At 55.3% G+C, this 14,275-nt stretch overlaps 1 protein-coding gene across 2 annotated transcripts in view; it reads right to left on the reverse strand.

Moving 5' to 3' along the window:
* The window catches only part of Itpr3 (inositol 1,4,5-trisphosphate receptor type 3), a 69,323-nt gene that overhangs the window by 29,050 nt on the left and 25,998 nt on the right, over positions 1-14,275 (reverse strand). For both annotated transcript variants that reach the window (XM_031348787.1, XM_031348786.1), the window contains exons 3-17: positions 11,958-12,079; positions 10,449-10,535; positions 8,624-8,782; positions 8,359-8,457; positions 7,911-7,994; positions 6,227-6,373; positions 5,957-6,052; positions 5,667-5,717; positions 5,343-5,485; positions 3,989-4,088; positions 3,751-3,911; positions 3,397-3,538; positions 2,228-2,389; positions 670-842; positions 40-159 (exon numbers count right to left, since the gene is read on the reverse strand). In XM_031348787.1, coding sequence (XP_031204647.1) covers positions 40-159; positions 670-842; positions 2,228-2,389; positions 3,397-3,538; positions 3,751-3,911; positions 3,989-4,088; positions 5,343-5,485; positions 5,667-5,717; positions 5,957-6,052; positions 6,227-6,373; positions 7,911-7,994; positions 8,359-8,457; positions 8,624-8,782; positions 10,449-10,535; positions 11,958-12,079 — 1,846 coding nt within the window. The remainder of the gene's footprint in view (positions 1-39; positions 160-669; positions 843-2,227; positions 2,390-3,396; positions 3,539-3,750; positions 3,912-3,988; positions 4,089-5,342; positions 5,486-5,666; positions 5,718-5,956; positions 6,053-6,226; positions 6,374-7,910; positions 7,995-8,358; positions 8,458-8,623; positions 8,783-10,448; positions 10,536-11,957; positions 12,080-14,275) is intronic.

Here is a 14,275-nt window from a genome sequence, read left to right on the forward strand (position 1 = left end):
CCCCCCCCCCGCACCCCCAGGGATGAGGTTGCTACTCACTCAGTCTGGATAAGAATGTCACTGTTCTTAGGATCCAGCACACATTTGCAAATCAGCTCTTGGGTGACAGGGATGGCGATGCGATTGGACACGCACAGGTCGGAGAGGTAGTCCAGGAATCTGGTGAATCAACAGGGCCAGCCACGGACTCGGAAGCTGCCCTGCAAGCCAGAAGCCTCACCCACCCTCCTTCCCATCTGTCCAAGGGGCAGCAGTTCCCGACACCTCCGTGGGACAGGGCGAAAAGATGGAGTCAGGGGTCAGGGCTGGCACTGGCTCAGTCGACAGAGGAGGGCTTGGGGTTCTCTATGTGTATGGGAACTTGTGTCAATTATGGCTACACTGAGCTAAATTTGAGATTACACCCGCCCTGCCCCCCCCAAGCACTGGCGAGGAAGCGATACACCATGCAGTTAACAACCAGCGTCAGAATCCCATCACAGTGGCGCATGCCTCTAATCCCACCATTTGGGAGGCAGAAGTAGGGGGATCTGTGAGTTCGAGGGCAGCCTGGTCTACAGAGTGAGTTCCAGGACAGCCAGGGTTACACAGAAAAACCCTGTCTCGAAACAAAGGCAGCGCCAGAGGCTGGAAGGAGGTGGCCGGCAGGCGGGCGTGCTCAGTGGGCACCTGGGCTCCCTGTTCTTGCGCACGAGGCTGACGAAGGTCTCCACCTCCGTCTTTGTGATGTGTTTCTCCAGAAGTTTCCGGTTGTTGTGCAGCAGGGCGGTGATGGTGTCTTCAGCCAGGATGTCATAACCAATCTGCGACTGCATCATCCCAAACTGCTTGGCTATGTGCTCCTGGGGGCAGGCAGACGGGGTGGGGGGGCAGGTCATGGGAGTGGGCCATGGACGAGGTACAAGGCTGCTCTGCTGCGGAGCCTCGACCCCAGATCAGGACCAACACAGTGCTAACTGAACCTGGTGTCGCTGCCTTTATCCCTGCTCTGTCTCCTAGGGAGCTGAGATGACAGCTGATCCTCCAGCCCCCTACTTTAAGGATGCTGGGATTACAGGCATTTACTGCCCATGCCCAGTTTAGATGGCACTGGGAATGAACCTAGGGGGTTTGTGCATGCTAGGTAAGCAATCCATCAACTGAGCTGCATCCCTAGCCAGCCTTATCTGTCTCCTCCGCTGTGGCTCAGACTCTTGCTTGCCTCTCTGCCTGACCTCTTAGCCTCTGGAGCCATCTTGCAATTCAGTGACACCAGGACTGGCTCATCTTTGTGATCGGACAGAAAGGGTCCCCAAGCAACAGTGAGCCTGCAGGACAGGGTACCCCCAAGATGTTAGCAATCATCTAGATGGCAAAGGCTACACCCTAAACTAGATGGTCTTGTCGATTGTAGAACCTGGGCTGAGACCCCAGGATGCTGCAGCTCTGGCCCCTTGTCCCAGCCCCTCATCTGTTTAAACCTAGAGCACAGGTTGGTACCCAGAGACAGACTTGGTGGGTCACTAAACACCATTATCTGTCTTTCCTACTAATGAGGCCACACTGAATAAGTCTTGTCTCATCTCCTCTCTCTCCTTTTCACTATTACCATTTAATAATGAAATAGGTGAGCTAAGCATTTCTTCTAAAAATCTCTAGTTACAATTTTGGTGACTGAATCTGGGCCATCGAGGAGGGATCAGCTAAGGCTGTGAGGCCAGGCTTCCATCCTGTGTTCGGTTATTTTGTGGGCCCGGGAGCATTGTCCACACTGGAGAGAAAGCAGCTTTGAGGAGCCCATTTCAGGGGGAAACGCAGAGGCAGCTGAAGAGGAGCTTTACCTCACATGGCTCCTAAGCTGTGATTCCACCAGACCAGGGCCTTGCCTGCCTAGCGAGACTGGCTAAATGGTACAAATACTGAAAACTTGGTTCAAAAGTGAAGACTTTTACGCTAGGAGGTTGCGCATGCCTTTAATCCCAGCACTTAGGAGGCAGAGGCACGTGGATCTCTCAGCGGTTTACATAGTGAGTTCTAGGCCAGCCTAGTCTACATCATGAGACACTATCTCAATAAACCAAAAGACGGCGAGAGAAAGAAGCAGTATTTTAACATAGCAACACCAGAGCCCAGGGCAGGCTCTGTGCACCCTGGAAACCAGCCCCACCATCTCATGCCCTCTTGTACCCAGTGCCTAACAGTGTCTGGCTGCCAGTCTCTGTGCCCACAGGGACTGCCCAGTGCCCACCTGGTTCTTGCGGTAGTCCTCCTGAGAGTGCCGCAGCACCCGGTAGCAGAGGCGGAACATGTACTGGTAGGGGGCGTTCTTCTGGTCAGACAGTTCCTCCAGCCGCACCAGTGGTCCTTCACCCCCCTTGTCACGGAATGGAGCCTTCAGGATCCCAAAGATCTGAGGGGTGTAGAGAGTGAGAGGGACTCTCTCCCATCCCGCCTGCACCCCCTCATCCCAGGAGCCCTGACTCTGATTAACTCCATCCCAGAGCTTCCCTCCCCAGAAGCCAGGAGTTGTGCTCAGCTGGACTCCAGCCTCTAATGAGGACCACAGTTCTCCTGCAGGAGGGAGTCAAAATGAGGCAATGCCTGTCGGGTGTTTAAGGAAGCGCCTGGCACTAGACCACGGCTTAGAAACATTTTCCTCTAATGCTCAGGATGGCACCTCAGCCCCTGCCTTGAATGTGATGTACATCCTTGGCTCCTCATGGGTAGGTTCTCATGTGTTCTACCATGGAGCGAAATCTCTACCTCTACCAGTGGCTGGATCTAGGCAAGGACTCTACCCCTGATCCCCTCACTGATCAATTCTAGCATCTACAACTGAGCCGTGCTCCCAGACCCCTGATAGAAAATTCTAGGCAGGCATCTACCAGTGATCCATGCTCCCAGCTCTTTATTGATGTATGCTAAGCAGGTACTCTAACCTAGCCATGACCCCAGACCCTACCTGGAAGATTCCAGGGGGCTGCTCTCCTAATGAGCTACACCCCCTCCACTACCCCTTCAATAAGAGGCCTGAGCTCCATTGGAGAACCATAAGCCCTGATAGAGAGCCATGATCCCCTCTGGAGAGCCATGAACCCTGCTGGAGAGCCATGAACCCCGCTGGAGAGCTATGAACCTGCTGGAGAGCCATGAACCCCGCTGGAGAGCTATGAGCCCTGAGAGCCATGAACCCCGCTGGAGAGCTATGAGCCCTGAGAGCCATGAACCCCACTGGAGAGCTATGAGCCCTGAGAGCCATGAACCCCACTGGAGAGCTATGAGCCCTGAGAGCCATGAACCTGCTGGAGAGCCATGAACCCCGCTGGAGAGCTATGAGCCCTGATAGAGAGCCATGAACCCCACTGGAGAACTATGAGGCCCGCTGGAGAGCTATGAGCCGCTGAAGTGCACACGCACCTGCTTAAGTATGTTCTGCTCCCGCATCAGTTTCTGCCGCTCTCGGTTGGGCTTGGTGACCATAATGTCCAGGACATTCTGCCCATTGTTGGGAACATCGCTGACAAAAAACACCAAGTCCTCCAACAGCTGGATGACAAACCTGGCGAAGGGGAACACCAGAAGCATGAAGTACTGAGGGGCAGCTCCCAGGAGGCCCAGCCAACACGTGCTCACACACACAGACAGAGTCACACTCTGACCCTGCTGCCAGGCCAGCACTGGTCCCCTGCTCACATGCTCTACCACGCTGCTCCCCAGCCTGCCCTCCCCGGAGCCCATTCTGCCCACAACCCCATCCCCGGCACAGCGCACCTGCGGTCATTCTGGCTGATGAAACCTTCATTGAGTTTCTCCACGGCACTGGCTAGCATGGAGCTGGCATCGTTGGCAAAGTCCAGGTCGCGGATCTCAGACACGGGAACCGACACAATGGCAAAGGCCTCCTTGTCCTCCTTGGTGGGGCACGTGCCCAACTGCGGAGATGAGGGTCAGCGGGGTGCCGGGGACAAGCTCCGGCCCAGGCCCCAGCCCCATGCACAAGGGCCCGCACCATGAGCCGGATAGGCCGTTCCTCTTCCACGTCAATGGGAGCATTGGTACTCTGGATCCAGGTGTTGGTGCAGAGGTGCCGCAGTCGCACATAGGAGTTCCTAGGTGAGAGGACACAGCCGGTGAGCCAGGGCGCCACAGACCCCAGCTGCTCTCTGTTCACCACTCCCCAAGAGCATCCTTATCTTCTGCACCCCACACCTCCACGGTACAGGCACCGAGGATGGGGGAGCCCTGTTCCTGCTTTCCTGCTGCTGTGCTCTCAGAACACTGGCGCACCCTTAAACTAATGCTCGCTGGTGAACGTAGGGCGAGAATTCACCCGGACAAAGCGAGCGCCCAAGAGTGTCAGGTAAGAGACAACAGGGCGGACAGTTCATTCATTCCCAGGAATCCCAGTGACAGACACTAGATGTTCCCCATCTACAGATGACAGACTGGAGGCAGGGTGGGGGAGGCAGCTATCTGAGGTCTCACGGCTAGAACACACTAAGGCCGGGATGACACAGAATTTTGTTTTGAGGCATGCACGTGCGTGTGTGGGCACATGCATGTTCCCACGTGTACACAGATATACAGAGATCATTTCCTCCATCGTTCTCCTCCTTGTATGAGAGGCGGGGACTCTGTTGAACTAGGAACTCGACAAACTGCAGCGTCTAGCTAGCCATGCAACCCACAAAGATCCAGGTCTCTGCCTCATGTTGAGAGGCAGGCCTCCCTCCCGCCTGGCTTTCGTTCAAGTGGGCTCTGAACGTCTAGACTCTTTTGTCTTTGGACAGAAAATGGTTCATCCGCAACCCTGTTATATTTCCTTTCCTTTCTTCCTTTATACGTAAAGGTCTCCTGAGGGCCCGCTGGCTTCACGGTCACTGCACAGCGGAGGACAGCCTCGACCTCCTGCCTCCATTTCCTTCATGCTGGAACCACAGGCACGAGCCACCTCCCTGGCTCACATCCTGATAGATATGGAACCCAGACCTTCGTGCCTGCCAGCCGAGCACTCTACCAAGCAAGCCGCAGCGCCAGCCTCGGGAAACCTCTGGATGTGACATCCTACATTCTCGGGGTTGGTAGGATCTTATAGGTGTGGGAATCTGACCTCCCCAGGTGGTATCTGACTTCTCCAGGCTGCCCGGCTGCGAACACACGTTCACGATGCCTTGTGCTTGAGCACCTAGCTGGACGGGGCCAAGAGGCTGAGAAACATCTCTATAATAAGCACAGGGTAGACCTGGGGGCAGCCCATGGGGCTGGTTGGTCCTGCACACAGGCCAGCTGCTAATGGGTCTCAGGACTGAGGCTCCCAGGGGGCCCCAGAGACAAATGTCCTCAGGCAGGCGGCCCACACCCACCGGGGCACAAAGGAGTCCGTTTTCTGCAGCGTGGTGGGATCCAGTTCGAAGAGAGATGCGATGTCATTCCCATGTGGCACAGCCACCAGACGATACTTGATCTTCTCACCCGCGTTCCTGCGGCCTGTGCGGCTCTGGGCCCCCTGGGATGAAGCCACCACGTCAGGCAAGGTCCAGTCCTTCCTTTCAGGCCCCACCAGAGCAACCTTCTCCCTTCATTCCACGTATTTCCTAGGTTCCTTGACCTCCCTTCCGGTCTCCACACCACTACCTCCCCACTCCCCACTCCCAACCCCTCTCAAGCCCCTTGGCTCTGCTCCTTACCGGTCCGGCTGCCTTGGGGTCTGAGACATCACCCTTGTAGCTGGGGTTTTCCTGAACAGGCGTACAAAGTCAGGGGTGGTTACTAGACACTATCAGCATACCCCCACACACCAAACACAGGGTCACCCCAGAAAGGATTTCCCAACAAGGTGTCTACCCCAGGCCCAAAGTCCACCCGACTCCCAGAACAACTGTACAGGGGAGCCCATTGTGGTCCCTTCTCCATAGGCCCATGTGTGAACAAGATGCCCGTGTAAGCTGCGCGCCCTGCATACACTCCCTACACTCACCTCAGCGGCCAGATAGTTGCCCGTGGCCAGGTGCTTGAACCTGTACAGACCATTCCAGTGTCCCGCTCCCCCACGGCAGGGGTCGTGGTGGACCACCTGGAGGCACGCAAGAGTGAGGTGGAGAAGAAGAATGACCCTGAGTGGCCTGTGGGGGTCGAAGGGCCCAGGTGTCCTCCCTGGCCACTTGGCTATCGAGAGAGAGTTCCAGGAGATGGGAGGGACAGCCATTCCATCCTCTAGGATATGGGGGGGGGGAGGGGGAGCTCTCACCTCCACCTCCCAGAGCGCGTTGGAGCTGGTGGCCGAGGTGGCGGACTGACGGAGCGTGGTCCGCAGGAACACCTGCAGCTTGCCCCTGTACTCGTCGCAGGTCAGGAACTTCTCCTGCTCCGCGTGGAACAGCCGCACCACGTCTCCCTGAGGGAGTCAGATGTTCACAGCCACGCCTTCCGGCTCAGGGAGCCTGTGAGGGCCCGGTCCCTCAGATGTGGCCGGCAGCGGGACTCCTCTTGCTTATCCAGGAAGATGAGCGGAGAGGGAGACGCCTCCCGCCACAGGGCAGCAGGGTGCTGTGATAGCCCTCTGCCTCGGCTTCCCACATTCCAACCCGCCTGGCACCCCCCTTCCCTTACTGACTTCCAAACACCTCTAATAACCAAGTCCAGACACCCCCTTCTCAGTCTCCCAGCCCTGAGCCACCCCTTCCCTAACTCCGCCCCCTTCTCAGTCTCCCAGCCCTGAGCCACCCCTTCCCTAACCCCTTCCGCCCGGCCACTGGAGATCCCCTTAACACCATATATTTTGCTCTCCGTGGTGACCGAAGGAGTGATGACCACGGCTTGTTCACCTCCAGGCCTTAGACAGAGAACCTTGAATTTGAATCCTAGCCCTGGTCTTACAAGCAGGTCTTCCGAGAGGCTCGGAAAAGTTCAGTAACCGTCCTGAGCCTCAGCTGGCTCGTCTAGAAAATGGACAGAACCCTATCTCCGGCAGAACCTTGTCACAGGTTTAATGAAGTCATACACTTTACAGCCTCAGGCGAGAAGGGAGGCATCCTACCAAGAGCCACGCAGCCAGGACGAGCGGGAATGCCCCTGCCTCAGCACCTTAGACCCTCCGGCAGCCTTTCTCCCTCTGTGGCTGCCACTCCGCAGATTCTCAGAGTATGGCTCCCACCCCAGGATCACCTAACAGCACTGGCTTCCCTGCACTGAACCTGGCTCTTGACAGACTTGTCAGGTAGAGGCGGAAGGGACCCGGCATCCGTACGCGGACCGCATCTGTCCCTACAATGGACAGATACAGCGTCCGATGCAGAGTGAGACACAGAGGGTCTTTGATGAGAAAGCCTTGCTCTTGCTTGCCTGGGCTCTAACCCCGGCACCCTGCGGGCCTCACGGGAAGCTGCAGTGGGCGGGGCACCGAGCTGGGCCCCGGGGCTTGTTTTATTGTGCTGAAATGGGCCATGAGGAGGTTTTGGGGAAGGGGCTCTGACTGATGCCTGGACAATATGAAGGCTTAGTGGGCAGAGAGGGGAAGCACTTGAACAACGCAGGCTGATGGGAAGAGCCGGGAGGACCATCCGAGGGATGAGGGAGGCAGGCCGTGGAGGTGCAGCCTGGAAGACGCGAACCGTGTGCCTGGGGCTTCTGGGCAGGGCAGTACCCCCTCCAGGAACCTGCTTTGAGGCCTAGCATCCTCAGGGATCCCCAAACTATTCCAACTGGAATGCCTCACACTCTACTCTACCCCTAACCTGCTCTCCATCAGAAACTTGGATTTTAGGCTTCACAAACATCCTTCCCCCTCCCCGCCTCGCCCCCCACCCCACCCACCCCACCCCAGCCAGTATGTATTTACTTCAAGTGTAGCAAGCCGCTTTCCCTCAGCCCCTCCTCAACTCCAAAGTGTACACACTGGCCTATCGGGGACAGAGAAGGGGCTTGGGACTTACCCCCTTCAGCACCTCCTCCAGGTGGTCCCGGAACTGCATGAATAAGTTGATCTTCCAGCTGGTGTTGCAGTTCACAGAGTTGACCTGTGGGGGGCAGCAGGCTGGAGGCACAGCTGGCAGAGCCAGCTGGCTACAGTGGACAGTGCTGAAGACCAAGGGCAGGGAAGGGCGAAAGAGCAAGCCATCCCAGTTCCCGCTGCGGCTGGCTCAGGGGGCTCCCCGCAGCCGAGGTGAAGCCAGACCCTTGTGGCAGCCAGAGAGTGGGGCAAAGATAAAATCAAACACATACACACATCCCCCGGGTCAGGGGCAAGGTTGGGAAAGAGTGAGGCTCGGGGGTCCTGGGAGGTACCATTAGAGGCGGAGACGTGTGAGGGAGGGGTACACACAGAGCCAGGGATCTGAGGCCAACCCTCAGCCCCAGGATACGACCCTGACCCCCACTCACCTCTTTGCAACCAGCGTTATCGCTAAGCTCATAGTTGCTGGCATGTAGAGGCTGCCCGGCATTGACAGGGTTCAGGATCACCTTGTCCCCCACGACCACCTTTGGGGGACAGACGGGGCAAGGCAAGGTGAGAACAGAGGCACATTTACCACCAGGGTCCTCTCCCTCTGCTCTGGGACCCCTCTAAGAGAGGACTGGCACCTCATGCAGTCCCTCTGGAGTGGGGTCCACACCTCCACCCCGGCCCCTCCCTCTCCCTGCTCACATTATCCCCATTGCTCCGAAGCTTCCAGAAGGGCTGGATGAAGAGCCAGGAGCCCTCGTTGCCCGTAGCATCCAGCGTCACCCGCATGGCGTTCTTCTCTAGCAGGGCTGGCAGGCGCTTATTCACGGTTAAGTATTTGTTACTCTTCATATGCAGAAGCTGAGGCACAGGTGGGGTTGCAGTGAGGTCACCAGGCCTAACCGGCCAGGCCCTTGGGGATGGGGAGGAGGACGCTGGGCCCTTGGTCACACAGGGTGTCAGGCGGATACACAGCGACACAAACAGTCCCAAGCATGCACACCTTGTCCCAGAGAAGCAGTCAGTCTCAGTACGGAACACCAGATTGGGGTGCAGCTCAGCGGGAGACGACCTGCCAAGCGGGCACAGGTGCTGGCTGGTCCCGCACCTCCACGAAGAAACACAAATTACGCATGCCTCAGCTCCTGTCATCTTGTCCCCAAACAAAATCCAGGATGACCTGAGACTTCTCACCCTCCTCCTGGCACTTCCTGAGTGCCGGGGTCATAGGCGAGCACCACCTGCCGCATTTTTGAGGTGCTGGGGATGGACCCAGGGCTCTGTGCACACCAGGTCAGCACTCTACCAATTAAACTACATCCCCAGGCCTGGATAACCAAACACAGAATCTTCCAACAGTCCCCAGGGGCAAGCACTGAGTTAAAGCTTTGGGGGGGTTGGGGGGGGCAGTGAGAAGCTTGGCCTCAGAAACTTGATTCCAGCAATAAGGCTGGTGGGCTGTCCGGGTCCAGAAGCTTCTAATCAGAGCGTGGACTATCTCTGAGAGGTATCTCCGAGGGAATGAACGGCAGGGGAACAGACCCATTAAAGCTCAAGCACACCATAGCACACCACATGTGTAGTCTCCTTCCTCGACGACTTCGGTTGTTCTTATTAAAGCTTCTGTTCTTATTCTGCTTCTGAAGGAGCCTGTCTGCCTTCATTCCCACATCACCTCCATCGATCCTGATCTAGCAAAGGCCATCACTGGCCAGCTTTAAGGTTTATTTATTTTCATTTTATATATACAAGGTTTTTTTCCCCTGCCTGGATGTATGTGCACCATGTGCATGCAGTGCCCACAGCGGCCAGAAGGGGGAGTTGGATCCCCTGGAACTTGAGTTACATACTTGTAAGCTGCTGGAAATCTAACTTGGGCCCTCTGCAAGAGCAAGCGCTCTTAGCCACTGAGCCACCTCCTCGGTCCCCACTGGGTGGCTTACAAATGGAGTAAATGAGGCCAGGGAGTTAAGGAATTTGTCTGAGGTCACAGCACTTTAGGGGGTCACACTTTGAGATGAGAACCCAGCTCCATATGAGCTCATAATCCCTGAGCTAAAAACACTGCCATGGGCACAGTGCAGAAGTGCAGTTGGAAATACAAACACCACACACATAGACACACACACACACACATACGCATATGCACACGCACACATGCACACACAGACACACACACATGGAAGCATACACTCATGCACACGCAGACACATGCATACACGCACATGCACACCACACCCACATGCACACAGACAGACACAAACACATGCACACACACACACATGCACAGATATACAGATACACATAAATGCAGACACATAGACACACTCATGCATACACATATACACATGCACACAGGCATGCACACACATGCACGCTTGTACACACTCATATACACCTACACACATGCACACATATGCACACGGACATACATAGACACACACATGCACACACAGAGATACACACATGGACATACACACAGACACACACACACAAAGGCAGGGAGCGCTGTGCGCCAAAGCCACACCTGAATCACGCTGCCGTACTTCACCACGTCCCCGTGCACCTTCTTGTTCTCTGTGTCGTTCTGCTTCTGCTCCATCTGGGCTGCGTGCTGCAGACACATGGGGCAAGGAAGGCTCAGAAGCTGCTCCTCTCAGAGGGACATGCCTCCACGTACATGTGTACATGTGTGTGTGCATGCACACACATACACACCATGTACATACATACACATGTGTGTACGCATACACACCATGTACACGTGTACACGTGTGTGCATGCACACACACACACCCCAAGGCTCACATTCACCTTGGACCCGTCTCAGGTGCTGGAACCAGGAGGTCCTTCATGGGGTGACAAAATCCCTCCCACTAAGGCAATGGCCTAAAAGCAGAGGACAACCAGGGGCTTGACAGCTCACCGACCTGGCAGGTGCCTTCCCATAGGACCCTGAACCTCTGCCACACCCAGCAACCTAAACCCGAGCGTGCTCCTCCCCTGCCCCGTGCTCCCCCCCCATGCTCCTTACCCCCACCACCACGCCCCCTGCCCCCCCTCCCTATGCTCCAGAACCTGCCATCCACCCTCCATCAGACATGCGCACCCTGAGGACAGTGGTCCCTCTGTCCTCCCTCCCCCTCAGTGCTGAAACCAGGTCTAGGGTAAATCAAGTCAAGGAAGGCTACAGGGGCTGCCGCAGGGCCATGCATGTGCCGCACCACCCTCTACAAAGCTACCCTGTGGCTCAGATGTGAGCTCAGCCTCAATCTACCTACCCTGGCTGCAGGGAGGGACAGCCCCGCCCTGAGACCAGAGCTCAGGCAGCCCTTCCAGCCCTCCCTCCACAGACAGGTCACAGCTACAGAGAGGGATCCACCCAGACCCTAGTCCTCAGGGCAACCTCACCCTCAGGACCAGGGGCTCAGAGGTATACACAAGCTGTGGACCCTGGTCCAAGCTTCCCACTGTCCATGTCAGGAGTAGGGCTAGACCTGAGCAGTGTTGGGAGCAAACTCAGGATGAGAGCTGAGTCTCCATTCACAGGAGCTGTGGCCCTTCACCAGGCCCAGGCCCTCAGCGGTATACATGTGACCAAGAAACGCAAGGGGAGTCAAAGACCTAGGGGCTGCCTTAGCTGGACTCCAAACTCACAGTGTGGGCGGACCGGTCCTGTCTAGGAGCTCTGAGCTCCAGGTCTATCTATAAAGCAAATGGGAGCTAAGGCTAGACCCAAGGGTTCTCAACCTTAGGTTCCCTGGAGACACACCTCCGAGAGCGGCTAGAAGGCCTGAGTAGCTGTTTGGGTTGCTCATATCTGACCGTTGAGTCATGCGCCCTGACTCAGGGCTATGTATGCCCCTCTTGTTACTGGCAGGAAGGATTTGTACAGACTTTGGGTTCCTAGATGGGCAATCCTCTTCCTGTTTGTCCCGACTAGTGGCCTTTTATAGCAATGTCACCGACTAGCGTTTGCACGAGGCCTCCAGTAGGCGCGCTGGCAGAGCAGAGGCCCTACTGTGCACCCAGATACCTGCAGCTTCTGCAGCAACACCACATCCGCGATCTTCTCTTTGTCCTGCTTGGTCTGCTTGGCTTTCCAGTATTGCTTCTGTGCGGAGTAGCGGTTCATGGGGCACACCTTGAAGAGGCAGTCTGGGTGGGGTAGGAAGAGATAAGGGCCCTGTCAGAGCTCAGAGCTTCCTGACAGGACCCCGGTGTCCTAGCCTCTCTCCCAGCCTCCTGCCCCCTAGGTGGGACAGGACAGAAGACGGTAGCCACTGACGCCTCAGGGGCTGAAGAGATGGCTCAGCGCTTCCTGAGCAACCATGTGGCTTGTAATCCAGCATCCATGTAACAAGCGGAGGAGGGGCATCCACACAACCCTGGTACCCCAGCCCTGAGGGGAATGGAATAGTTGGGCTTAGACCTTTCAGTTTAGCTGAAACTGAAGCTCCTGGTCCAGGAAGAGCCTCTGCTTCAAAGGAATGGATGGAAAATGATAAGGGAGAACACCTGGTGCCATCTTCTGGCTTCCATGCATGCGCCAAGACACACACACACACACACACACATACACACACACGCACGCACGCACACATATACACACACACACACACACACACACACACACACACACACACGCTGGGGTCTCAGGAAACAGGGTAGGACACCCTTTTCCCTCTGGCAAGGTTACCAGAGGTTCTTGGCCTCACTCCGCGGGTGTGGACGGTTGTTCACGCCTGCCTTATTCCTTAACTGGCCGCCCCACTCCCCTGGTTTGTCTTCATCTCACAGATGACTCAGACATCTAACTGTAAGACTAGATCATTCCCCCAGGCTGGACTGTTTCCCTGACACCAGAGCCTGTTCAGTTTCTCCCATCGCCCTATGGACAGATCCCAGCACCACCCGCTCCCTGGAGACCCTGGCTCAGCAAGTTATGCCTCTCAGCCTCTTGACTCCGCTCAGGACAAACTCCAGAAACACAAGTTGCTACCAAAATTTTCACTTTGACCAAGAAAACAAAATACCTGCCATGCATAAGAAATCTTACTAAGATACATTCCAAAGGCATGATCTCAGTCATGTATTTTTTTTTCCTACTAAGTCATCCTCCCTATAGTCACCAACTGCTACTAATGCCAGGTTCCTGTGATTCTTTGAGGGATTAATCCATGGACTGGAAGAATACAAGTGTATTCAGAAGTATGCTTCCGTAATCTCTAGGTCTTTCGTAACCTAAGAAAATTGATAATCAAATATAACCACGACATATGACAAAATTTCAGTTGTTTACTATAAACCTAACCATATTATCACAGGCTAAGTAACTTTCACATAAAGATCATATTTTGCATCATGAGAGGGGTTGGGGCTTCATTAAAAATTCATTAATCATTAACTTTTCTCATTTTACTAGTTACTAGCACCCCTCTACGTAAGTTTAAACCATTTACATTTGATTAATTACTGGAATATTTATATATTATCTTGGTATTTTTCTTGTTTCTCTCTGAGACTGTAAATTTCATTCTCTTTTTCTATTCATCACTCTGTGGTATTTTTGCATGTATGGCTGACTTTCCACTTCTGAATGTTACTACTGACCTTGTAATGTAGGTATGGAACGTCTACTGACCTTGTAATGTAGGTATGTCATGTTGAACTCTAACCGGGATTATATATAACCCAACTTCCTTATTTGAGACGTGGTTTCAAAACCCACTGTGCTACCATATCAGAAATGCATCTCTAAATGTAGACACGCTGGGGGAGAAAAGCTTGTCACTTTTGTAAGCCCAGACTCCACGAAACGGTACCCTGAATTTCTGCTTAGCCACAGGAGGCTTCCGCTGGAAAAGCCTAAAGTCTGATGGAAGGGAAGAATGCTCTCCAGGGGCTGATGGGCTGTGCGGGTGAGCACGTGTGAGCAAGGGAGCAGCCCCGGGCAACGTGAACACCCCAGGGTTTGAGAGAGCAAGCAGCCATGCACCGTGAGCGCCCCGACATGGGGAGAGTCACAGCCTGGGTGGGAGGAAGCTGCTGACCATCAGACTACAAACTCTGGGGGCAACAGAAGGTTTACACTGGGGAACACGCAGGCATGGGGGCAGGGGACAGGACCCGCCTCCTACGGACCCATCATGTTCTCCCCGAGGTCATGTCCCTCTAAGGTCAGAGCTGGCTATCAGGCCCTGGGAAGCTAAAGCAGATATGTTCTCCCATCAGCCTATGGGGCGCGGAGGTCCCTGAGCTACTGAGGGGGGAAGTCGAGAACTGCTAGCTTCATGCTGGAGAGGGAGGGGGAGAGTGTGGGAGGGAAGAGGAGGAGGAAAGGGGGGGAGGGAG

The sequence above is a fragment of the Mastomys coucha genome, unplaced genomic scaffold (genome assembly GCF_008632895.1).
Source record: "Mastomys coucha isolate ucsf_1 unplaced genomic scaffold, UCSF_Mcou_1 pScaffold3, whole genome shotgun sequence".
Lineage (NCBI taxonomy): Eukaryota > Metazoa > Chordata > Mammalia > Rodentia > Muridae > Mastomys > Mastomys coucha.